At 36.5% G+C, this 25,930-nt stretch overlaps 1 protein-coding gene across 2 annotated transcripts; it reads left to right on the top strand.

The window, feature by feature from the left end:
* Window positions 1-832: 832 nt before the first annotated feature.
* LOC132922037 (uncharacterized) lies at window positions 833-9,363 on the top strand. Of its 2 annotated transcripts, none has more exons than XM_060985339.1 (4): window positions 833-991; window positions 6,028-6,230; window positions 6,867-7,079; window positions 8,541-9,363. In XM_060985339.1, exons 1-4 carry the CDS (start codon window positions 972-974, stop codon window positions 9,041-9,043), a joined length of 939 nt encoding a protein of 312 aa, XP_060841322.1. In that variant the 5' UTR covers window positions 833-971; the 3' UTR covers window positions 9,044-9,363. The 2 variants fall into 2 exon arrangements, with proteins under 2 accessions (XP_060841322.1, XP_060841321.1); XM_060985338.1 differs by having other exon boundaries at window positions 6,867-7,094.
* Window positions 9,364-25,930: the final 16,567 nt, after the last annotated feature.

Here is a 25,930-nt window from a genome sequence, read left to right as displayed (position 1 = left end):
ATATGGATCGATTTAGCCTAAAATATAAGATTGATTTTATATAACACATTACAATTTTTATTTATAATAACAGTTGACCATTTTATTTTATTATTATGTTCTAGTTTTACACAGTTGAGGTGTATAGTCTATTCATCGGTCGAGCTATTGGTCGAATCATATATTGTTTTGTACAGCCTGAAAACGTCAATGACGGTAAAGCGAACGATTAAGAAGTACCGATGACCAGATCGGAAGTTATTTGAGATCAGTCAGCCGATGACAAAAGAAAAGAAAATAATAATATTTTTAAAAAAAAGCACACTCTTCTCCTAACCGTACACGCCACGCGATGTGCCTATACCAATCATCGTACACGTGTATAGGCACATGAGCATGTATAATATATTGTATTATATTTATAATTACAACGATAATGATATAATATTAGACGTGCGTGTACAACAGTAGGTATACAATAGTAATATAATAATATGCGCACGGCGACGGTGTCGTCGTTTTCGTGAAAGATTTTCGTCGCACACCTCTATGTGATCTCCCCTACCCTCGTCGCACAAGGCCGCCCGGACAGACGGAACCCATGTAATAACGTTCCGTCGTCGGGGAAACCTACGGATCAAGTAGAACGCTTTTCATTATGTTTTACGCTCTGTTACGACCTTCCCCATCCGTCGCATATACCATTGGCACTCACCCGCCCATATGAACCTACAAGTTCACGCGCCTTTCCACCACAGTAGCGGCCGACTCATCGCACTTACCTACCCGCGTTCCGTCCGATTTCCCCTCATCCCGTCACGTCCCGACCCCTCCCCGCTGGACGGCGATCATAGCGGACGACGTCGATTCCGGTCGAATAAAACGAGCCACCGCCGGCGAACCGTCGTTCAGTCGATACCGACCAACCGCCGCGGTTATTGTATTTTTGGATCAATTATAATAGGAAAACACCGTCGTTTCCGTCCGCAGACATGGATACGTCGCTGCTATGGTAAATCATTACAATACTCTTATTATGTAGATATTATATAGGTATGGCTATACTATGCATCATAGAAACGCGTTACGACTTATTACTCCGAGGCCGGTAAGCGTCTTATTTTTAAAATGTGTTTGTTAAGTTCAAAAATTAGATTTTCGTAACAGTGAACTTATAATTTAAGAATCTTTAGTTTAAAAGCTGTATATTTTAAATTACGAGTTGATTTTAAAAACATATTTTATACTTAGTACATCGTCAAGTTTATAATAAATATCATATCGCAAGTTTTGTATTCTTATAATATATTATGCCCTCGCATTTAATTTAATGTAAAGTCAAATCCTAGATTGGGATATCGTAAAATAATATAAATATAAGTTTAAGAGATAATAATATGTGAAACAACAATACCAGATGTGTTTTCGATTTTTAACGATATAGTAAAACGTGTATCTTTTTCAGTTTTTTCTCATCGACTAAGTTATTTTAGACACTTGAAATTTATAGTAATTACAATTAACCACTAAAATATTATTATAAAAACTTTATAAGGATACATATAATAAGAACACTACGCAAAATACCAAAAGTATAATCTATTCAGATAGATTTTAATATAGTGTTTATAGGAATTGCATACAACTTCAACTTATTAAACTGTCTAAAATCATCTACAGTGTTAGGTTGAATATTGTTAGGTGTTAGTTATAAGCGTTTTTATTTAAACTTACATTTACGATTTAATAAATATTATAAAAACTATTCATTAAACCATATAAGTTAAATATTTAATGTGTTAATAATATATTATGAATAACTTTATATTGGATTGGAGATGTTTGAATTGAACAAAAATACTAGACAATTACGTTAATTTGAATTGTTCAATCGTTCTAGGCTTTAAAATATAATTTAATGATTAGTGTCATATTTGAATAATTAAATTAATATTTTTTATTCTATAAATAAAAATAGTGTTCTAGAATGTGGTAAATTTTAGTACCTAAGATAGTTTTGTCACAATAAAATATTGTTCAAAAGATATCAGATTCTTTTTGACCATGTATTTTTAACAATTATTTTAAAAGAGGAAATATTTCATAATTAATTAATTAAAGTTTTTACATAAAAAGCCAATTTTAATAATTGTAAAATATATAAAATAAAGTAATAGCTTATATATAATAATATATAAACATTATTCAAACAAATACATTGTTCTCAAATATTTATGTCATAATGCAATATTCTCGTATATATATACCTAGCTTGATTAAAATAACTACATCCTTTTAATGTTTGCAAACTATATTTTATTTTATTTTATTTTTAAGACATTTTGGATATACACTTAAAAAATTATATGTAATAAAATTAAATTAGAAGTATAAACATATATATATATATATAAATTGTTTATTTTTTTAAAGATAATATATACATACCTACCGATATTTTTTTACACATTTATTGAATATAGGAAGACGTGTACATATTTATTTTGTTTTATTTAATTTCCATAGTATGTTATTTATTAGAACTATAATTTAATGTTGTATACGTAACTTTTGCATAAAATTAAATAATTTCATATAAGTCATTATACATTAATTGTACATTATAAGGGACAAAATCAAATCTTATTAAATAAAAACTACTAACTTAGTTATATATATATATATATATATATGTTTTTTTATCCTGGATAATATTATGTAATTCATTTTTGGTTTTATTTTTCAAGGAAATAACTTAATATTACGATAATAGTATATTTATTTATTTTTACATGGTATAGTAATTAGTAGGTATACTCAAATTATTTATTACACATATTATCATCCTTTGTAATAATTTCTAGTCACATATTTGATTGAAACGATATATTGTTAAGATACTAATAACAATTTGTTTTTTTTTTTTAATTTTCTTTATTTCCAATTATGTACACAGAATGTGTATACTCGTTACAAACATATTTGTTTGAAAAGCATATTTCTTTCATGCACGATACACTAAACAATATTGTAGGTATTTCGTTCGATTTAAACTGAACGTTACGGTGTTATCGATGCGCAAACGACGAACAACGCGTGTGCGCAATAAACAAATTCCTCGAATCCGCGGGAATGATATATATTACATTATACGATGATGTCTTTACAAATCGAATACATTAATCATACTGTATATATATTTTAAATTAGGTCATCCGCGGAGATTTTTTGTTAATGGACAGCTCTTCACTTTTGTACATATTATAAATACTTACTAAAAAATAATAATGAGTAGGAATAATAATAATAATGATAAAAAAAAACAGGAAGTCCGACACGATATTATCGCGTATTGTCTAGTTTCAAACCGAACACACTGTTTCGAGTGTACGTACGCATACCTATACATTGTCTATATTATAAACTGTAGCGAAATATGTGAGACAAATTCATTAGACATGTACTCGTCTTGGCCGTCTGATGATCGCTAGTGAAATTCATTACGCCACCGTCGACTGCTGTCGAGAAACGTCCGTCGTCTATACGTCTTGTAGGCCACAGTATTGTATGGGTATCGCACACGAGAACGCCGTTGTTATCGAGAATGTTTTCTAATTTTCGGTACACATTTTCGTGTGTGTTATCCACACAGCACACGCTTTTGGGTAGCGCGAGTGTTCACTACAATTTTTCGTCAGAAAACCTAATAAGAGGCGCGCGCGGCTTCTCGGCTTCTCGATTGATTTTCGCCGCCGGGGTATTGGCCTAGTGAACTGTTGAGGTTTGTGTCTCGTCGTCCCTATCGGAATGTCTGCACACGGACTCCGCGGTTCACGTGGCGTGAGGCATAATGACGATTTAAATAAAAGCGTCGATTAATTAATACCGGAGACAAAAGGCGGGAAATAAACAATAACTTTGCCTCGTCACCCGAAAAAGCGCGTACCCGTACCGTGGCAAAATTAACCGTATATACCTACACATCATTATTATTGTCGTCGTCGTTGTCGTTATTATTATCATTATTATTCCCGTCGTTATTATTATTTCTGCTATTATAATATATTATTATAATACGACTTGTTCCGCCCGTCTACCTACTTATACACTCATGCGTCGTGCACGCAGCAGAGACACATCACAGTTTGCGCGCGTACTCGCGGTAAAAGTCGACTAAACAAATTAGACCATGTAAACACAATATTTTGGGCGATTCGGTGTTTAAACCCGACAGCGATTAACATTGTTTTCATAATAATTACCGATTTTCGTCGTATCGTATATACATGCTATAATATAATAATGAGCGACCTCGGGCACATGCAAATAAGCATCATTAGGGGTGACACATATAACGTGACGTTTAAATATCACAATAATTAAACGATATTTTCACTGGCGTTCCGGACACGAAGTGTAGACACGGGCGCTTTGATTTTGCGATACTTGCAATAGAATACGATCGAAGCAACCGTTGTTCTCGCGATGTCCGGAAAAAATTTCCCTAAACGTCAATCGATGCGATTCCGAAATGCCCATGTGCCTGTCCCGTATTTATAATAATATATTAACACTTTCTAATTCCAATACCCGTCGATAGTTACGCGAGTCGCATTTTTATATCTAGATAGAAAAAAATTCACTGTCATGTAAATGATTTATTTTCCGTGAAAATCTGTAATACTGCAGGCATTGTTGAGAAAAGTGAATGCACATTTATGCATAGTTTAAGATTTTTTTATTGTGTCCAACTTTTTTTTTCTCATTGAAAGGTTTATAATACTTAGATCATCATTGTAGTACTTGTAATCAACTATCATAATAATAATATAATTATCAATTAAATAGTTTTATAAATGTATTTAATTAATCAAAAAAGTGAATTTATTAGTAGATACTCAGATAAATATACTATAGTACGTTTTTGACTACGGGTAAAATGACAATATTAAGTTAAATGTAAATTATAAAATGTTATTTATCATGACGCCACTTATAATATTGTTAAAAATATAAAATTAACATACAATGTAAAAATCAACGCTTTTGTATTTTGTTTTCAAGAAATTTTACTTGGAGACGTCTTTTGTATCTCCAATTTAAATATTTGGTAACTCAAAACATTCTGTCTAATAATTTCTATCTTAATTCAACAATAATAACTGCAAATATTATGGTTAAATAATAACTTTTTTTTTGATCAGTTCATTTTCTGAGAATTATTGTTTAAATTATATTATTTTAATAATTATAATATTAATTTACTTACTATTTATATGAATTTATGATAAGTTGTATTATAATTATAGTCTGTGAGCTGTAGAGACTTGATTTCTTTTAAATACCTACTCATCACTCACCATAAACAAAATACAATTTAATTTTTTGTTATGTGAATGATTATTATTCGACAATTATGTTTATTGAATATGAATTAATATTGTATACAGATATATATGCATAATATGTAGTTATCTCCATAACTAAAATGTAAAATTCAAATATCTTAGCTGGAAATTTGAAGTGAGTCTTATATACAATAATAAAAAGCGTATAAATACGCTATTCGCTTTGATTAAAAAGAAAAAAAATCACTGACAGTTTTTTTTAATCTGACACACATGAATTGCACAAATTCCATTTATACAATATTTCAGTTTTTGAAATCCCATGTAGGTCAGTTAGTTTTTTGCATCATCATATTTTTATTATATATTATTTTACGAATATAATTTTACAAATGAATGGAATTTACACGTTTAATCACAGATAAATTTACGGTACGTCTGTATAATAGTTTTATTATAATATCGAGATATCGGAATCATGCTAAAAAACGTAGGAAATAAATTACGGAGAATAAAAAACGTTCGTTTTGTCCGTAGAAATATTGAATACAATTTTTTTCAGTAAAATCTGTTGAATTTAACTTACCATATTATGATGCAGGTTTATTGGTTTAAATTCACTCAATATTTATTTACATTAATATAGGTAGCTTATATATTATTTTTAACACTGGTCGCTGTTATTTTTGTTCATATGCAGGTTAACAGTCTTGGGCTGCGCAATGTGCACGGCCAGTTCGGAAGTGCCGCCGTCCTCAACTTCCGAAGTCTCCGGTTTCCGGATGATGTTTAATGCATACAGACAGTGTTCGGACCAACCGGAAATGGTTGTATGCCTGAAGAGCCGGGCACTCCGGATGCTGGATAGAGCCATTCATATGGAAAACATTCAAATAACTGACGGTAACGTGTAATTGACCGAACATTGTATTTACAATAATTTATTATTATATCCAAAAAATGATTAGTAAAATATGGTCAAACGTGATATTTACGACCTTGCGGTATATTATTTATCGAAAAGTTGTCAATAATCAAGACATATTATACATAACTATATTATATTCGGTCGAAATAATTTTCGTTCGGATTATAACAGTATTGCGTAGGTAGTGTATAAGTATAATTAATTATTTTAGATTTTGTACACGTACAGTGTCTAGAATGGCGCTTATGTTTGTAGTTTGTTTCATTAGTTTGATGTACTAAGACAATGCGTTTAGTTTAAGAACTGTACACGAATAATTGTTTTCCATTTAAAACCGAAAATACGTTTAAATGTCAAATGCATGTATATTTTCTTTTCTCGTGAATTTTAACAGTTAACGTTGTTTAATTTCACGCATGTTAAGACATCTATGTTTTCACTTTTATTCAAATATATAACGTGTCTGCTAATGTGGACATCGAGTTTGATTGTACTTTTATAATGCGATTTAATTTCTATGAAATTATCATACCTATCTATTTACGCTTTTTAGTGTATTTTGCGATTACGACATTGAAATCGCTTATAATAACACTGTATTATTATTTTAGGTATATCTTTGGTGAAAAAATCTGAAAATAACGGCAGATCGTTAGAGGTAGACAATAGTGAAGTGGCTGAAAATGTGATACCCGAGAATTCAGCGGATTTCGGTAAACAAGTGGACTCGATGTTGTATGAAAAACTGTCCAGATTCGCCAGGTCAAGATCGCTTCAGCTGTCCATGCCACAGATGTTCGAAGAAAGCAGAGACCTCGATGATGGTGTGTACTTAACTGGTAATGTAATATTTAGCGTACACTACTACACTTTTGACATTGTCTAGATCGTGTATCAAAAAATATTGCAAGACACAATAATATAACAAATGATAATATTTTATTAAGCCATTAAAACCACAAGTGTCAAGTATATAGTATAATTGATACCCGATTGGTAAAATATGAATTTTATTATATATTGCAATTTGAATGTAGTAATAATAACAGTATATTATTACAGCTAAATCATAGATATCTTACATTGATTTAGCTGATTTGGGACAAGTGCCCTGTTTTTTGAGTATGTGAATTATTATAAATACCCTAATAATTCTAGGATCGACGTAAATGTTTCAATGGCCTTAACACGTTTGGGTACAAATGAATACACCGTTTGGATACACCATATCTCTAAAAAAATAACACGTTTGGGTACATAGGACATAGGTATTAATATAACATTTAGAAACACCTAGAAAAATAACACTTTAAGAGGCCGTCCCAGTAGAAAAAAATCGACCGAAAAACAGGCTTTCGTACTTCCAATAGTACTCAGGCCTTGTTGATCGTAGAAACATGATTTTGGTATCAAAATAATCACGAGAAGTTGTACTAAATATTCTTGGAACAGAATTTTAAAATTTTTTTTGTTCCAATTTTATATGTGTTTGAAATTTGTAAAATTTTTCTTTTTTTTAAAAAATCATATAAAATCGGCAAATTTAGATATCGAAAATCTGTTCCAAGAATATTTAGTACAACTTCTCGTGATTATTTTGATCACATTATAAATTGCACGTGGTGTAAGATCCGACTCATTATTATTTCCTTCAAACTATAATGTACAAAATGTGTTAGATAAACCAGAAATATAACTACTCCTATTATTGTTCTATAGTTTTTTACCTGTTTTATTAGTAGGTTGATTACAACCTAATCGTATTTCGTATCTTTTTTTTTATTCATTATTCATCACTGAATATTCGGTTATGCGTTGGACTACGGCCAGCCACTGAAATTTTACTGCTGCGTTGAGTATCACAATTAATTAGTGAACCCAAACCCTTAACTTACCTAACTTATCACGTTTGCATAACGGGTGGAGTTCTAAGAAAATATTAAAATTTATAAATTAAACAATATTATTTATTTGATAAAATCTAGAAATCTAGGTTAGGTATTAAAATTATTACTTAAAAACTAAAATACATAAAATTATTAATACTATAAATTAAATTTAAAAATATTGGCGCGTAATAATATTATAAATCGTACCTACATCATTAAGATGGCCAAGTTAAATTAAACGTATCTGATTGATCTATCAGACTCTTAAACGACTTTTCAAAAAATACCTTGTTTTAAATCTCTTTATTTGTAGTTTATTCATTCAAAAAAAAAAATACATTTAGTAAAATTTTTCGTTTGACTTATGGTTTATCCTCCGTTTCTGTTTCTTTGCAGGCCGTAAGAAGAAAAAGGACAAGGGCGGCCAGGTGTACCTGATGATGCTCAAGGGCGGTCTGCTAGCCATGGCGTACAAGGGCCTGGCGCTGTTGGCCGGCAAGGCGCTGTTGGTGAGCAAAATCGCGCTCACGCTGGCCATTCTGGTTGCGTTCAAGAAGCTGTTCAGTGGCGGCGGCCACGGTGGCTCGTCCAAGACGACGTATGAGATCGTCAAGCAGCCGGTGATGACGCACTCGCATCAGTACGCCGCGCCCGGCGCCGCCGACACGTTCGGCAGCTACGACAACAGCGGACCGTACGCCCGGAGCATCGCGCAACCGGACGTCATGCCGTACCCGCAACTGGCCGCGTACAGGGCCCACGTCCGAGGCATCGGCGGTGGAGGCGGTGGCGGTGGCGGTGGCGGTGGTCCCGCGATGATGTCGTCCGCGGCCTCGTCGCCGTCCGCCGTGTCCGGAGGCGTGCAACACGAATCCGGTCAGAGGGACGAAGCGCTCTGAAGTCCGAACATGTTCCGGACAGACACACGAGATTCTCGGCCGATCCCATCGCATCGGCCGCCACTGCTGACCCTACCGCAGCCACCCACCTTATAACAACTTCATCATAACAAATGATATCAGAATATTATTTTCAGCGTAACGCTGTCCCGGGAACCCGTCTAAGACTTCGTAATTGAATACTGCTAATTACACGTTAATATTATTATAATATCTATACATAAATTATTTATTTATTTATTTTATTATCGCCTTTTTTATATTATACACATAGTATTAACGTATATATATAAATATATATAATTTGTTTTTTCATAATATTTTTTGCTCTACTGTTTTACGTTCATATATTTACTTATATTATGAATAACTGATTGTGCTCAATATTGTGTCGTTCAATATTTTTATATTTAATTTAAGACAATAAACAATATTAATTAAAAAAACAACCAGCTCACGTTATTGACGCTTCCGACTTTAGAGAGACGTCAACTGAAATAGTCGTATGTACATTTTTGATGAATTATGTAGCATGTTCAATCAATACATTTAATATATATCCTCAAATTCATTCACTTCTAGGTTAATAAAAAAATAATTTAAGAAGTTATGTTTGAACTAAATATACGTATTTTTAAGACAGAAGCGTACACGCGGTGGGTTCAAAAACGATGTAACGTGCATTAGGCATCTTCGGACTTGCATTCTGAATCGAAAAAACGTCGAAAATCCAAATATTAACCACCTAAGTACGGTAAAAACCACTTTTTTGAAAAAAACTCGTATGCAAGTTTTCGGGGGGAAGGAATTATTTTTCAACTCTGAAACTTCACACACATCGTGAGACGGGTTGCCGAAACTGTTTGCGCGAAAAAAAACACGAAATAATCGAGATTTTTATTTTACATTACGGCAGGCCACGGCCCCTGTTCATTTTTCGCCGTTTTTCACCAAAAATACTAAATATACGTATTTTTAAGACGGAAGCGTACACGCGATGGGTTCAAAAACGATGTAGCGTGCATTAGGCATCTTCGGACTTGCATTCTGAATCGAAAAAAACGTCGAAAATCCAAATATTAACCACCTAAGTACGGTAAAAACCACTTTTTTGAAAAAAACTCGTATGCAAGTTTTCGGGGGGAAGGAATTATTTTTCAACTCTGAAACTTCACACACATCGTGAGACGGGTTGCCGAAACTGTTTGCGCGAAAAAAAACACGAAATAATCGAGATTTTTATTTTACATTACGGCAGGCCACGGCCCCTGTTCATTTTTCGCCGTTTTTCACCAAAAATACTAAATATACGTATTTTTAAGACGGAAGCGTACACGCGATGGGTTCAAAAACGATGTAGCGTGCATTAGGCATCTTCGGACTTGCATTCTGAATCGAAAAAACGTCGAAAATCCAAATATTAACCACCTAAGTACGGTAAAAACCACTTTTTTGAAAAAAACTCGTATGCAAGTTTTCGGGGGGAAGGAATTATTTTTCAACTCTGAAACTTCACACACATCGTGAGACGGGTTGCCGAAACTGTTTGCGCGAAAAAAAACACGAAATAATCGAGATTTTTATTTTACATTACGGCAGGCCACGGCCCCTGTTCATTTTTCGCCGTTTTTCACCAAAAATACTAAATATACGTATTTTTAAGACGGAAGCGTACACGCGATGGGTTCAAAAACGATGTAGCGTGCATTAGACATCTTCGGACTTGCATTCTGAATCGAAAAAACGTCGAAAATCCAAATATTAACCACCTAAGTACGGTAAAAACCACTTTTTTGAAAAAAACTCGTATGCAAGTTTTCGGGGGGAAGGAATTATTTTTCAACTCTGAAACTTCACACACATCGTGAGACGGGTTGCCGAAACTGTTTGCGCGAAAAAAAACACGAAATAATCAAGATTTTTATTTTACATTACGGCAGGCCACGGCCCCTGTTCATTTTTCGCCGTTTTTCACCAACAATACTAAATATACGTATTTTTAAGACGGAAGCGTACACGCGATGGGTTCAAAAACGATGTAGCGTGCATTAGACATCTTCGGACTTGCATTCTGAATCGAAAAAACGTCGAAAATCCAAATATTAACCACCTAAGTACGGTAAAAACCACTTTTTTGAAAAAAACTCGTATGCAAGTTTTCGGGGGGAAGGAATTATTTTTCAACTCTGAAACTTCACACACATCGTGAGACGGGTTGCCGAAACTGTTTGTGCGAAAAAAAACACGAAATAATCGAGATTTTTATTTTACATTACGGCAGGCCACGGCCCCTGTTCATTTTTCGCCGTTTTTCACCAAAAATACTAAATATACGTATTTTTAAGACGGAAGCGTACACGCGATGGGTTCAAAAACGATGTAGCGTGCATTAGGCATCTTCGGACTTGCATTCTGAATCGAAAAAACGTCGAAAATCCAAATATTAACCACCTAAGTACGGTAAAAACCACTTTTTTGAAAAAAACTCGTATGCAAGTTTTCGGGGGGAAGGAATTATTTTTCAACTCTGAAACTTCACACACATCGTGAGACGGGTTGCCGAAACTGTTTGCGCGAAAAAAAACACGAAATAATCGAGATTTTTATTTTACATTACGGCAGGCCACGGCCCCTGTTCATTTTTCGCCGTTTTTCACCAAAAATACTAAATATACGTATTTTTAAGACGGAAGCGTACACGCGATGGGTTCAAAAACGATGTAGCGTGCATTAGGCATCTTCGGACTTGCATTCTGAATCGAAAAAAACGTCGAAAATCCAAATATTAACCACCTAAGTACGGTAAAAACCACTTTTTTGAAAAAAACTCGTATGCAAGTTTTCGGGGGGAAGGAATTATTTTTCAACTCTGAAACTTCACACACATCGTGAGACGGGTTGCCGAAACTGTTTGCGCGAAAAAAAACACGAAATAATCGAGATTTTTATTTTACATTACGGCAGGCCACGGCCCCTGTTCATTTTTCGCCGTTTTTCACCAAAAATACTAAATATACGTATTTTTAAGACGGAAGCGTACACGCGATGGGTTCAAAAACGATGTAGCGTGCATTAGACATCTTCGGACTTGCATTCTGAATCGAAAAAACGTCGAAAATCCAAATATTAACCACCTAAGTACGGTAAAAACCACTTTTTTGAAAAAAACTCGTATGCAAGTTTTCGGGGGGAAGGAATTATTTTTCAACTCTGAAACTTCACACACATCGTGAGACGGGTTGCCGAAACTGTTTGCGCGAAAAAAAAACGAAATAATCAAGATTTTTATTTTACATTACGGCAGGCCACGGCCCCTGTTCATTTTTCGCCGTTTTTCACCAACAATACTAAATATACGTATTTTTAAGACGGAAGCGTACACGCGATGGGTTCAAAAACGATGTAGCGTGCATTAGGCATCTTCGGACTTGCATTCTGAATCGAAAAAACGTCGAAAATCCAAATATTAACCACCTAAGTACGGTAAAAACCACTTTTTTGAAAAAAACTCGTATGCAAGTTTTCGGGGGGAAGGAATTATTTTTCAACTCTGAAACTTCACACACATCGTGAGACGGGTTGCCGAAACTGTTTGCGCGAAAAAAAACACGAAATAATCGAGATTTTTATTTTACATTACGGCAGGCCACGGCCCCTGTTCATTTTTCGCCGTTTTTCACCAAAAATACTAAATATACGTATTTTTAAGACGGAAGCGTACACGCGATGGGTTCAAAAACGATGTAGCGTGCATTAGACATCTTCGGACTTGCATTCTGAATCGAAAAAAACGTCGAAAATCCAAATATTAACCACCTAAGTACGGTAAAAACCACTTTTTTGAAAAAAACTCGTATGCAAGTTTTCGGGGGGAAGGAATTATTTTTCAACTCTGAAACTTCACACACATCGTGAGACGGGTTGCCGAAACTGTTTGCGCGAAAAAAAAACACGAAATAATCGAGATTTTTATTTTACATTACGGCAGGCCACGGCCCCTGTTCATTTTTCGCCGTTTTTCACCAAAAATACTAAATATACGTATTTTTAAGACGGAAGCGTACACGCGATGGGTTCAAAAACGATGTAGCGTGCATTAGGCATCTTCGGACTTGCATTCTGAATCGAAAAAACGTCGAAAATCCAAATATTAACCACCTAAGTACGGTAAAAACCACTTTTTTGAAAAAAACTCGTATGCAAGTTTTCGGGGGGAAGGAATTATTTTTCAACTCTGAAACTTCACACACATCGTGAGACGGGTTGCCGAAACTGTTTGCGCGAAAAAAAACACGAAATAATCGAGATTTTTATTTTACATTACGGCAGGCCACGGCCCCTGTTCATTTTTCGCCGTTTTTCACCAAAAATACTAAATATACGTATTTTTAAGACGGAAGCGTACACGCGATGGGTTCAAAAACGATGTAGTGTGCATTAGGCATCTTCGGACTTGCATTCTGAATCGAAAAAACGTCGAAAATCCAAATATTAACCACCTAAGTACGGTAAAAACCACTTTTTTGAAAAAAACTCGTATGCAAGTTTTCGGGGGGAAGGAATTATTTTTCAACTCTGAAACTTCACACACATCGTGAGACGGGTTGCCGAAACTGTTTGCGCGAAAAAAAAAAACGAAATAATCGAGATTTTTATTTTACATTACGGCAGGCCACGGCCCCTGTTCATTTTTCGCCGTTTTTCACCAACAATACTAAATATACGTATTTTTAAGACGGAAGCGTACACGCGATGGGTTCAAAAACGATGTAGCGTGCATTAGGCATCTTCGGACTTGCATTCTGAATCGAAAAAACGTCGAAAATCCAAATATTAACCACCTAAGTACGGTAAAAACCACTTTTTTGAAAAAAACTCGTATGCAAGTTTTCGGGGGGAAGGAATTATTTTTCAACTCTGAAACTTCACACACATCGTGAGACGGGTTGCCGAAACTGTTTGCGCGAAAAAAAACACGAAATAATCGAGATTTTTATTTTACATTACGGCAGGCCACGGCCCCTGTTCATTTTTCGCCGTTTTTCACCAAAAATACTAAATATACGTATTTTTAAGACGGAAGCGTACACGCGATGGGTTCAAAAACGATGTAGCGTGCATTAGGCATCTTCGGACTTGCATTCTGAATCGAAAAAACGTCGAAAATCCAAATATTAACCACCTAAGTACGGTGAAAACCACTTTTTTGAAAAAAACTCGTATGCAAGTTTTCGGGGGGAAGGAATTATTTTTCAACTCTGAAACTTCACACACATCGTGAGACGGGTTGCCGAAACTGTTTGTGCGAAAAAAAACACGAAATAATCGAGATTTTTATTTTACATTACGGCAGGCCACGGCCCCTGTTCATTTTTCGCCGTTTTTCACCAAAAATACTAAATATACGTATTTTTAAGACGGAAGCGTACACGCGATGGGTTCAAAAACGATGTAGCGTGCATTAGGCATCTTCGGACTTGCATTCTGAATCGAAAAAACGTCGAAAATCCAAATATTAACCACCTAAGTACGGTAAAAACCACTTTTTTGAAAAAAACTCGTATGCAAGTTTTCGGGGGGAAGGAATTATTTTTCAACTCTGAAACTTCACACACATCGTGAGACGGGTTGCCGAAACTGTTTGCGCGAAAAAAAACACGAAATAATCGAGATTTTTATTTTACATTACGGCAGGCCACGGCCCCTGTTCATTTTTCGCCGTTTTTCACCAAAAATACTAAATATACGTATTTTTAAGACGGAAGCGTACACGCGATGGGTTCAAAAACGATGTAGCGTGCATTAGGCATCTTCGGACTTGCATTCTGAATCGAAAAAACGTCGAAAATCCAAATATTAACCACCTAAGTACGGTAAAAACCACTTTTTTGAAAAAAACTCGTATGCAAGTTTTCGGGGGGAAGGAATTATTTTTCAACTCTGAAACTTCACACACATCGTGAGACGGGTTGCCGAAACTGTTTGCGCGAAAAAAAACACGAAATAATCGAGATTTTTATTTTACATTACGGCAGGCCACGGCCCCTGTTCATTTTTCGCCGTTTTTCACCAAAAATACTAAATATACGTATTTTTAAGACGGAAGCGTACACGCGATGGGTTCAAAAACGATGTAGCGTGCATTAGACATCTTCGGACTTGCATTCTGAATCGAAAAAACGTCGAAAATCCAAATATTAACCACCTAAGTACGGTAAAAACCACTTTTTTGAAAAAAACTCGTATGCAAGTTTTCGGGGGGAAGGAATTATTTTTCAACTCTGAAACTTCACACACATCGTGAGACGGGTTGCCGAAACTGTTTGCGCGAAAAAAAACACGAAATAATCAAGATTTTTATTTTACATTACGGCAGGCCACGGCCCCTGTTCATTTTTCGCCGTTTTTCACCAACAATACTAAATATACGTATTTTTAAGACGGAAGCGTACACGCGATGGGTTCAAAAACGATGTAGCGTGCATTAGACATCTTCGGACTTGCATTCTGAATCGAAAAAACGTCGAAAATCCAAATATTAACCACCTAAGTACGGTAAAAACCACTTTTTTGAAAAAAACTCGTATGCAAGTTTTCGGGGGGAAGGAATTATTTTTCAACTCTGAAACTTCACACACATCGTGAGACGGGTTGCCGAAACTGTTTGCGCGAAAAAAAACACGAAATAATCGAGATTTTTATTTTACATTACGGCAGGCCACGGCCCCTGTTCATTTTTCGCCGTTTTTCACCAAAAATACTAAATATACGTATTTTTAAGACGGAAGCGTACACGCGATGGGTTCAAAAACGATGTAGCGTGCATTAGGCATCTTCGGACTTGCATTCTGAATCGAAAAAACGTCGAAAATCCAAATATTAACCACCTAAGTACGGTGAAAACCACTTTTTTGAAAAAAACTCGTATGCAAGTTTTCGGGGGGAAGGAATTATTTTTCAACTCTGAAACTTCACACACATCGTGAGACGGGTTGCCGAAACTGTTTGTGCGAAAAAAAACACGAAATAATCGAGATTTTTATTTTACATTACGGCAGGCCACGGCCCCTGTTCATTTTTCGCCGTTTTTCACCAAAAATACTAAATATACGTATTTTTAAGACGGAAGCGTACACGCGATGGGTTCAAAAACGATGTAGCGTGCATTAGGCATCTTCGGACTTGCATTCTGAATCGAAAAAACGTCGAAAATCCAAATATTAACCACCTAAGTACGGTAAAAACCACTTTTTTGAAAAAAACTCGTATGCAAGTTTTCGGGGGGAAGGAATTATTTTTCAACTCTGAAACTTCACACACATCGTGAGACGGGTTGCCGAAACTGTTTGCGCGAAAAAAAACACGAAATAATCGAGATTTTTATTTTACATTACGGCAGGCCACGGCCCCTGTTCATTTTTCGCTGTTTTTCACCAAAAATACTAAATATACGTATTTTTAAGACGGAAGCGTACACGCGATGGGTTCAAAAACGATGTAGCGTGCATTAGGCATCTTCGGACTTGCATTCTGAATCGAAAAAACGTCGAAAATCCAAATATTAACCACCTAAGTACGGTAAAAACCACTTTTTTGAAAAAAACTCGTATGCAAGTTTTCGGGGGGAAGGAATTATTTTTCAACTCTGAAACTTCACACACATCGTGAGACGGGTTGCCGAAACTGTTTGCGCGAAAAAAAACACGAAATAATCGAGATTTTTATTTTACATTACGGCAGGCCACGGCCCCTGTTCATTTTTCGCCGTTTTTCACCAAAAATACTAAATATACGTATTTTTAAGACGGAAGCGTACACGCGATGGGTTCAAAAACGATGTAGCGTGCATTAGACATCTTCGGACTTGCATTCTGAATCGAAAAAACGTCGAAAATCCAAATATTAACCACCTAAGTACGGTAAAAACCACTTTTTTGAAAAAAACTCGTATGCAAGTTTTCGGGGGGAAGGAATTATTTTTCAACTCTGAAACTTCACACACATCGTGAGACGGGTTGCCGAAACTGTTTGCGCGAAAAAAAACACGAAATAATCAAGATTTTTATTTTACATTACGGCAGGCCACGGCCCCTGTTCATTTTTCGCCGTTTTTCACCAACAATACTAAATATACGTATTTTTAAGACGGAAGCGTACACGCGATGGGTTCAAAAACGATGTAGCGTGCATTAGACATCTTCGGACTTGCATTCTGAATCGAAAAAACGTCGAAAATCCAAATATTAACCACCTAAGTACGGTAAAAACCACTTTTTTGAAAAAAACTCGTATGCAAGTTTTCGGGGGGAAGGAATTATTTTTCAACTCTGAAACTTCACACACATCGTGAGACGGGTTGCCGAAACTGTTTGTGCGAAAAAAAACACGAAATAATCGAGATTTTTATTTTACATTACGGCAGGCCACGGCCCCTGTTCATTTTTCGCCGTTTTTCACCAAAAATACTAAATATACGTATTTTTAAGACGGAAGCGTACACGCGATGGGTTCAAAAACGATGTAGCGTGCATTAGGCATCTTCGGACTTGCATTCTGAATCGAAAAAACGTCGAAAATCCAAATATTAACCACCTAAGTACGGTAAAAACCACTTTTTTGAAAAAAACTCGTATGCAAGTTTTCGGGGGGAAGGAATTATTTTTCAACTCTGAAACTTCACACACATCGTGAGACGGGTTGCCGAAACTGTTTGCGCGAAAAAAAACACGAAATAATCGAGATTTTTATTTTACATTACGGCAGGCCACGGCCCCTGTTCATTTTTCGCCGTTTTTCACCAAAAATACTAAATATACGTATTTTTAAGACGGAAGCGTACACGCGATGGGTTCAAAAACGATGTAGCGTGCATTAGACATCTTCGGACTTGCATTCTGAATCGAAAAAAACGTCGAAAATCCAAATATTAACCACCTAAGTACGGTAAAAACCACTTTTTTGAAAAAAACTCGTATGCAAGTTTTCGGGGGGAAGGAATTATTTTTCAACTCTGAAACTTCACACACATCGTGAGACGGGTTGCCGAAACTGTTTGCGCGAAAAAAAACACGAAATAATCAAGATTTTTATTTTACATTACGGCAGGCCACGGCCCCTGTTCATTTTTCGCCGTTTTTCACCAACAATACTAAATATACGTATTTTTAAGACGGAAGCGTACACGCGATGGGTTCAAAAACGATGTAGCGTGCATTAGGCATCTTCGGACTTGCATTCTGAATCGAAAAAAACGTCGAAAATCCAAATATTAACCACCTAAGTACGGTAAAAACCACTTTTTTGAAAAAAACTCGTATGCAAGTTTTCGGGGGGAAGGAATTATTTTTCAACTCTGAAACTTCACACACATCGTGAGACGGGTTGCCGAAACTGTTTGCGCGAAAAAAAACACGAAATAATCGAGATTTTTATTTTACATTACGGCAGGCCACGGCCCCTGTTCATTTTTCGCCGTTTTTCACCAAAAATACTAAATATACGTATTTTTAAGACGGAAGCGTACACGCGATGGGTTCAAAAACGATGTAGCGTGCATTAGACATCTTCGGACTTGCATTCTGAATCGAAAAAACGTCGAAAATCCAAATATTAACCACCTAAGTACGGTAAAAACCACTTTTTTGAAAAAAACTCGTATGCAAGTTTTCGGGGGGAAGGAATTATTTTTCAACTCTGAAACTTCACACACATCGTGAGACGGGTTGCCGAAACTGTTTGCGCGAAAAAAAACACGAAATAATCGAGATTTTTATTTTACATTACGGCAGGCCACGGCCCCTGTTCATTTTTCGCCGTTTTTCACCAAAAATACTAAATATACGTATTTTTAAGACGGAAGCGTACACGCGATGGGTTCAAAAACGATGTAGCGTGCATTAGGCATCTTCGGACTTGCATTCTGAATCGAAAAAACGTCGAAAATCCAAATATTAACCACCTAAGTACGGTAAAAACCACTTTTTTGAAAAAAACTCGTATGCAAGTTTTCGGGGGGAAGGAATTATTTTTCAACTCTGAAACTTCACACACATCGTGAGACGGGTTGCCGAAACTGTTTGCGCGAAAAAAAACACGAAATAATCGAGATTTTTATTTTACATTACGGCAGGCCACGGCCCCTGTTCATTTTTCGCCGTTTTTCACCAAAAATACTAAATATACGTATTTTTAAGACGGAAGCGTACACGCGATGGGTTCAAAAACGATGTAGTGTGCATTAGGCATCTTCGGACTTGCATTCTGAATCGAAAAAACGTCGAAAATCCAAATATTAACCACCTAAGTACGGTGAAAACCACTTTTTTGAAAAAAACTCGTATGCAAGTTTTCGGGGGGAAGGAATTATTTTTCAACTCTGAAACTTCACACACATCGTGAGACGGGTTGCCGAAAATGTTTGTGCGAAAAAAAAAACGAAATAATCGAGATTTTTATTTTACATTACGGCAGGCCACGGCCCCTGTTCATTTTTCGCCGTTTTTCACCAAAAATACTAAATATACGTATTTTTAAGACGGAAGCGTACACGCGATGGGTTCAAAAACGATGTAGCGTGCATTAGGCATCTTCGGACTTGCATTCTGAATCGAAAAAACGTCGAAAATCCAAATATTAACCACCTAAGTACGGTAAAAACCACTTTTTTGAAAAAAACTCGTATGCAAGTTTTCGGGGGGAAGGAATTATTTTTCAACTCTGAAACTTCACACACATCGTGAGACGGGTTGCCGAAACTGTTTGCGCGAAAAAAAACACGAAATAATCGAGATTTTTATTTTACATTACGGCAGGCCACGGCCCCTGTTCATTTTTCGCCGTTTTTCACCAAAAATACTAAATATACGTATTTTTAAGACGGAAGCGTACACGCGATGGGTTCAAAAACGATGTATTGTGCATTAGGCATCTTCGGACTTGCATTCTGAATCGAAAAAACGTCGAAAATCCAAATATTAACCACCTAAGTACGGTAAAAACCACTTTTTTGAAAAAAACTCGTATGCAAGTTTTCGGGGGGAAGGAATTATTTTTCAACTCTGAAACTTCACACACATCGTGAGACGGGTTGCCGAAACTGTTTGCGCGAAAAAAAAAAACGAAATAATCGAGATTTTTATTTTACATTACGGCAGGCCACGGCCCCTGTTCATTTTTCGCCGTTTTTCACCAACAATACTAAATATACGTATTTTTAAGACGGAAGCGTACACGCGATGGGTTCAAAAACGATGTAGCGTGCATTAGGCATCTTCGGACTTGCATTCTGAATCGAAAAAACGTCGAAAATCCAAATATTAACCACCTAAGTACGGTAAAAACCACTTTTTTGAAAAAAACTCGTATGCAAGTTTTCGGGGGGAAGGAATTATTTTTCAACTCTGAAACTTCACACACATCGTGAGACGGGTTGCCGAAACTGTTTGCGCGAAAAAAAACACGAAATAATCGAGATTTTTATTTTACATTACGGCAGGCCACGGCCCCTGTTCATTTTTCGCCGTTTTTCACCAAAAATACTAAATATACGTATTTTTAAGACGGAAGCGTACACGCGATGGGTTCAAAAACGATGTAGCGTGCATTAGGCATCTTCGGACTTGCATTCTGAATCGAAAAAACGTCGAAAATCCAAATATTAACCACCTAAGTACGGTGAAAACCACTTTTTTGAAAAAAACTCGTATGCAAGTTTTCGGGGGGAAGGAATTATTTTTCAACTCTGAAACTTCACACACATCGTGAGACGGGTTGCCGAAACTGTTTGTGCGAAAAAAAACACGAAATTATCGAGATTTTTATTTTACATTACGGCAGGCCACGGCCCCTGTTCATTTTTCGCCGTTTTTCACCAAAAATACTAAATATACGTATTTTTAAGACGGAAGCGTACACGCGATGGGTTCAAAAACGATGTAGCGTGCATTAGGCATCTTCGGACTTGCATTCTGAATCGAAAAAACGTCGAAAATCCAAATATTAACCACCTAAGTACGGTAAAAACCACTTTTTTGAAAAAAACTCGTATGCAAGTTTTCGGGGGGAAGGAATTATTTTTCAACTCTGAAACTTCACACACATCGTGAGACGGGTTGCCGAAACTGTTTGCGCGAAAAAAAACACGAAATAATCGAGATTTTTATTTTACATTACGGCAGGCCACGGCCCCTGTTCATTTTTCGCCGTTTTTCACCAAAAATACTAAATATACGTATTTTTAAGACGGAAGCGTACACGCGATGGGTTCAAAAACGATGTAGCGTGCATTAGACATCTTCGGACTTGCATTCTGAATCGAAAAAAACGTCGAAAATCCAAATATTAACCACCTAAGTACGGTAAAAACCACTTTTTTGAAAAAAACTCGTATGCAAGTTTTCGGGGGGAAGGAATTATTTTTCAACTCTGAAACTTCACACACATCGTGAGACGGGTTGCCGAAACTGTTTGTGCGAAAAAAAACACGAAATTATCGAGATTTTTATTTTACATTACGGCAGGCCACGGCCCCTGTTCATTTTTCGCCGTTTTTCACCAACAATACTAAATATACGTATTTTTAAGACGGAAGCGTACACGCGATGGGTTCAAAAACGATGTAGCGTGCATTAGGCATCTTCGGACTTGCATTCTGAATCGAAAAAACGTCGAAAATCCAAATATTAACCACCTAAGTACGGTGAAAACCACTTTTTTGAAAAAAACTCGTATGCAAGTTTTCGGGGGGAAGGAATTATTTTTCAACTCTGAAACTTCACACACATCGTGAGACGGGTTGCCGAAACTGTTTGCGCGAAAAAAAACACGAAATAATCGAGATTTTTATTTTACATTACGGCAGGCCACGGCCCCTGTTCATTTTTCGCCGTTTTTCACCAAAAATACTAAATATACGTATTTTTAAGACGGAAGCGTACACGCGATGGGTTCAAAAACGATGTAGCGTGCATTAGGCATCTTCGGACTTGCATTCTGAATCGAAAAAACGTCGAAAATCCAAATATTAACCACCTAAGTACGGTGAAAACCACTTTTTTGAAAAAAACTCGTATGCAAGTTTTCGGGGGGAAGGAATTATTTTTCAACTCTGAAACTTCACACACATCGTGAGACGGGTTGCCGAAACTGTTTGCGCGAAAAAAAACACGAAATAATCGAGATTTTTATTTTACATTACGGCAGGCCACGGCCCCTGTTCATTTTTCGCCGTTTTTCACCAAAAATACTAAATATACGTATTTTTAAGACGGAAGCGTACACGCGATGGGTTCAAAAACGATGTAGCGTGCATTAGACATCTTCGGACTTGCATTCTGAATCGAAAAAACGTCGAAAATCCAAATATTAACCACCTAAGTACGGTAAAAACCACTTTTTTGAAAAAAACTCGTATGCAAGTTTTCGGGGGGAAGGAATTATTTTTCAACTCTGAAACTTCACACACATCGTGAGACGGGTTGCCGAAACTGTTTGCGCGAAAAAAAACACGAAATAATCGAGATTTTTATTTTACATTACGGCAGGCCACGGCCCCTGTTCATTTTTCGCCGTTTTTCACCAAAAATACTAAATATACGTATTTTTAAGACGGAAGCGTACACGCGATGGGTTCAAAAACGATGTAGCGTGCATTAGGCATCTTCGGACTTGCATTCTGAATCGAAAAAACGTCGAAAATCCAAATATTAACCACCTAAGTACGGTAAAAACCACTTTTTTGAAAAAAACTCGTATGCAAGTTTTCGGGGGGAAGGAATTATTTTTCAACTCTGAAACTTCACACACATCGTGAGACGGGTTGCCGAAACTGTTTGCGCGAAAAAAAACACGAAATAATCGAGATTTTTATTTTACATTACGGCAGGCCACGGCCCCTGTTCATTTTTCGCCGTTTTTCACCAAAAATACTAAATATACGTATTTTTAAGACGGAAGCGTACACGCGATGGGTTCAAAAACGATGTAGTGTGCATTAGGCATCTTCGGACTTGCATTCTGAATCGAAAAAACGTCGAAAATCCAAATATTAACCACCTAAGTACGGTAAAAACCACTTTTTTGAAAAAAACTCGTATGCAAGTTTTCGGGGGGAAGGAATTATTTTTCAACTCTGAAACTTCACACACATCGTGAGACGGGTTGCCGAAACTGTTTGCGCGAAAAAAAAAAACGAAATAATCGAGATTTTTATTTTACATTACGGCAGGCCACGGCCCCTGTTCATTTTTCGCCGTTTTTCACCAACAATACTAAATATACGTATTTTTAAGACGGAAGCGTACACGCGATGGGTTCAAAAACGATGTAGCGTGCATTAGGCATCTTCGGACTTGCATTCTGAATCGAAAAAACGTCGAAAATCCAAATATTAACCACCTAAGTACGGTAAAAACCACTTTTTTGAAAAAAACTCGTATGCAAGTTTTCGGGGGGAAGGAATTATTTTTCAACTCTGAAACTTCACACACATCGTGAGACGGGTTGCCGAAACTGTTTGCGCGAAAAAAAACACGAAATAATCGAGATTTTTATTTTACATTACGGCAGGCCACGGCCCCTGTTCATTTTTCGCCGTTTTTCACCAAAAATACTAAATATACGTATTTTTAAGACGGAAGCGTACACGCGATGGGTTCAAAAACGATGTAGCGTGCATTAGGCATCTTCGGACTTGCATTCTGAATCGAAAAAACGTCGAAAATCCAAATATTAACCACCTAAGTACGGTGAAAACCACTTTTTTGAAAAAAACTCGTATGCAAGTTTTCGGGGGGAAGGAATTATTTTTCAACTCTGAAACTTCACACACATCGTGAGACGGGTTGCCGAAACTGTTTGTGCGAAAAAAAACACGAAATAATCGAGATTTTTATTTTACATTACGGCAGGCCACGGCCCCTGTTCATTTTTCGCCGTTTTTCACCAAAAATACTAAATATACGTATTTTTAAGACGGAAGCGTACACGCGATGGGTTCAAAAACGATGTAGCGTGCATTAGGCATCTTCGGACTTGCATTCTGAATCGAAAAAACGTCGAAAATCCAAATATTAACCACCTAAGTACGGTAAAAACCACTTTTTTGAAAAAAACTCGTATGCAAGTTTTCGGGGGGAAGGAATTATTTTTCAACTCTGAAACTTCACACACATCGTGAGACGGGTTGCCGAAACTGTTTGCGCGAAAAAAAACACGAAATAATCGAGATTTTTATTTTACATTACGGCAGGCCACGGCCCCTGTTCATTTTTCGCCGTTTTTCACCAAAAATACTAAATATACGTATTTTTAAGACGGAAGCGTACACGCGATGGGTTCAAAAACGATGTAGCGTGCATTAGGCATCTTCGGACTTGCATTCTGAATCGAAAAAACGTCGAAAATCCAAATATTAACCACCTAAGTACGGTAAAAACCACTTTTTTGAAAAAAACTCGTATGCAAGTTTTCGGGGGGAAGGAATTATTTTTCAACTCTGAAACTTCACACACATCGTGAGACGGGTTGCCGAAACTGTTTGCGCGAAAAAAAACACGAAATAATCGAGATTTTTATTTTACATTACGGCAGGCCACGGCCCCTGTTCATTTTTCGCCGTTTTTCACCAAAAATACTAAATATACGTATTTTTAAGACGGAAGCGTACACGCGATGGGTTCAAAAACGATGTAGCGTGCATTAGACATCTTCGGACTTGCATTCTGAATCGAAAAAACGTCGAAAATCCAAATATTAACCACCTAAGTACGGTAAAAACCACTTTTTTGAAAAAAACTCGTATGCAAGTTTTCGGGGGGAAGGAATTATTTTTCAACTCTGAAACTTCACACACATCGTGAGACGGGTTGCCGAAACTGTTTGCGCGAAAAAAAACACGAAATAATCAAGATTTTTATTTTACATTACGGCAGGCCACGGCCCCTGTTCATTTTTCGCCGTTTTTCACCAACAATACTAAATATACGTATTTTTAAGACGGAAGCGTACACGCGATGGGTTCAAAAACGATGTAGCGTGCATTAGACATCTTCGGACTTGCATTCTGAATCGAAAAAACGTCGAAAATCCAAATATTAACCACCTAAGTACGGTAAAAACCACTTTTTTGAAAAAAACTCGTATGCAAGTTTTCGGGGGGAAGGAATTATTTTTCAACTCTGAAACTTCACACACATCGTGAGACGGGTTGCCGAAACTGTTTGTGCGAAAAAAAACACGAAATAATCGAGATTTTTATTTTACATTACGGCAGGCCACGGCCCCTGTTCATTTTTCGCCGTTTTTCACCAAAAATACTAAATATACGTATTTTTAAGACGGAAGCGTACACGCGATGGGTTCAAAAACGATGTAGCGTGCATTAGGCATCTTCGGACTTGCATTCTGAATCGAAAAAACGTCGAAAATCCAAATATTAACCACCTAAGTACGGTAAAAACCACTTTTTTGAAAAAAACTCGTATGCAAGTTTTCGGGGGGAAGGAATTATTTTTCAACTCTGAAACTTCACACACATCGTGAGACGGGTTGCCGAAACTGTTTGCGCGAAAAAAAACACGAAATAATCGAGATTTTTATTTTACATTACGGCAGGCCACGGCCCCTGTTCATTTTTCGCCGTTTTTCACCAAAAATACTAAATATACGTATTTTTAAGACGGAAGCGTACACGCGATGGGTTCAAAAACGATGTAGCGTGCATTAGGCATCTTCGGACTTGCATTCTGAATCGAAAAAAACGTCGAAAATCCAAATATTAACCACCTAAGTACGGTAAAAACCACTTTTTTGAAAAAAACTCGTATGCAAGTTTTCGGGGGGAAGGAATTATTTTTCAACTCTGAAACTTCACACACATCGTGAGACGGG

Source organism: Rhopalosiphum padi, chromosome 2, assembly GCF_020882245.1.
Source record: "Rhopalosiphum padi isolate XX-2018 chromosome 2, ASM2088224v1, whole genome shotgun sequence".
NCBI classification, from domain to species: Eukaryota; Metazoa; Arthropoda; class Insecta; order Hemiptera; family Aphididae; genus Rhopalosiphum; species Rhopalosiphum padi.
The sequence above is the reverse complement of the archived record's forward strand: the minus strand, read 5'-3'. Positions and strand labels throughout refer to the sequence as shown.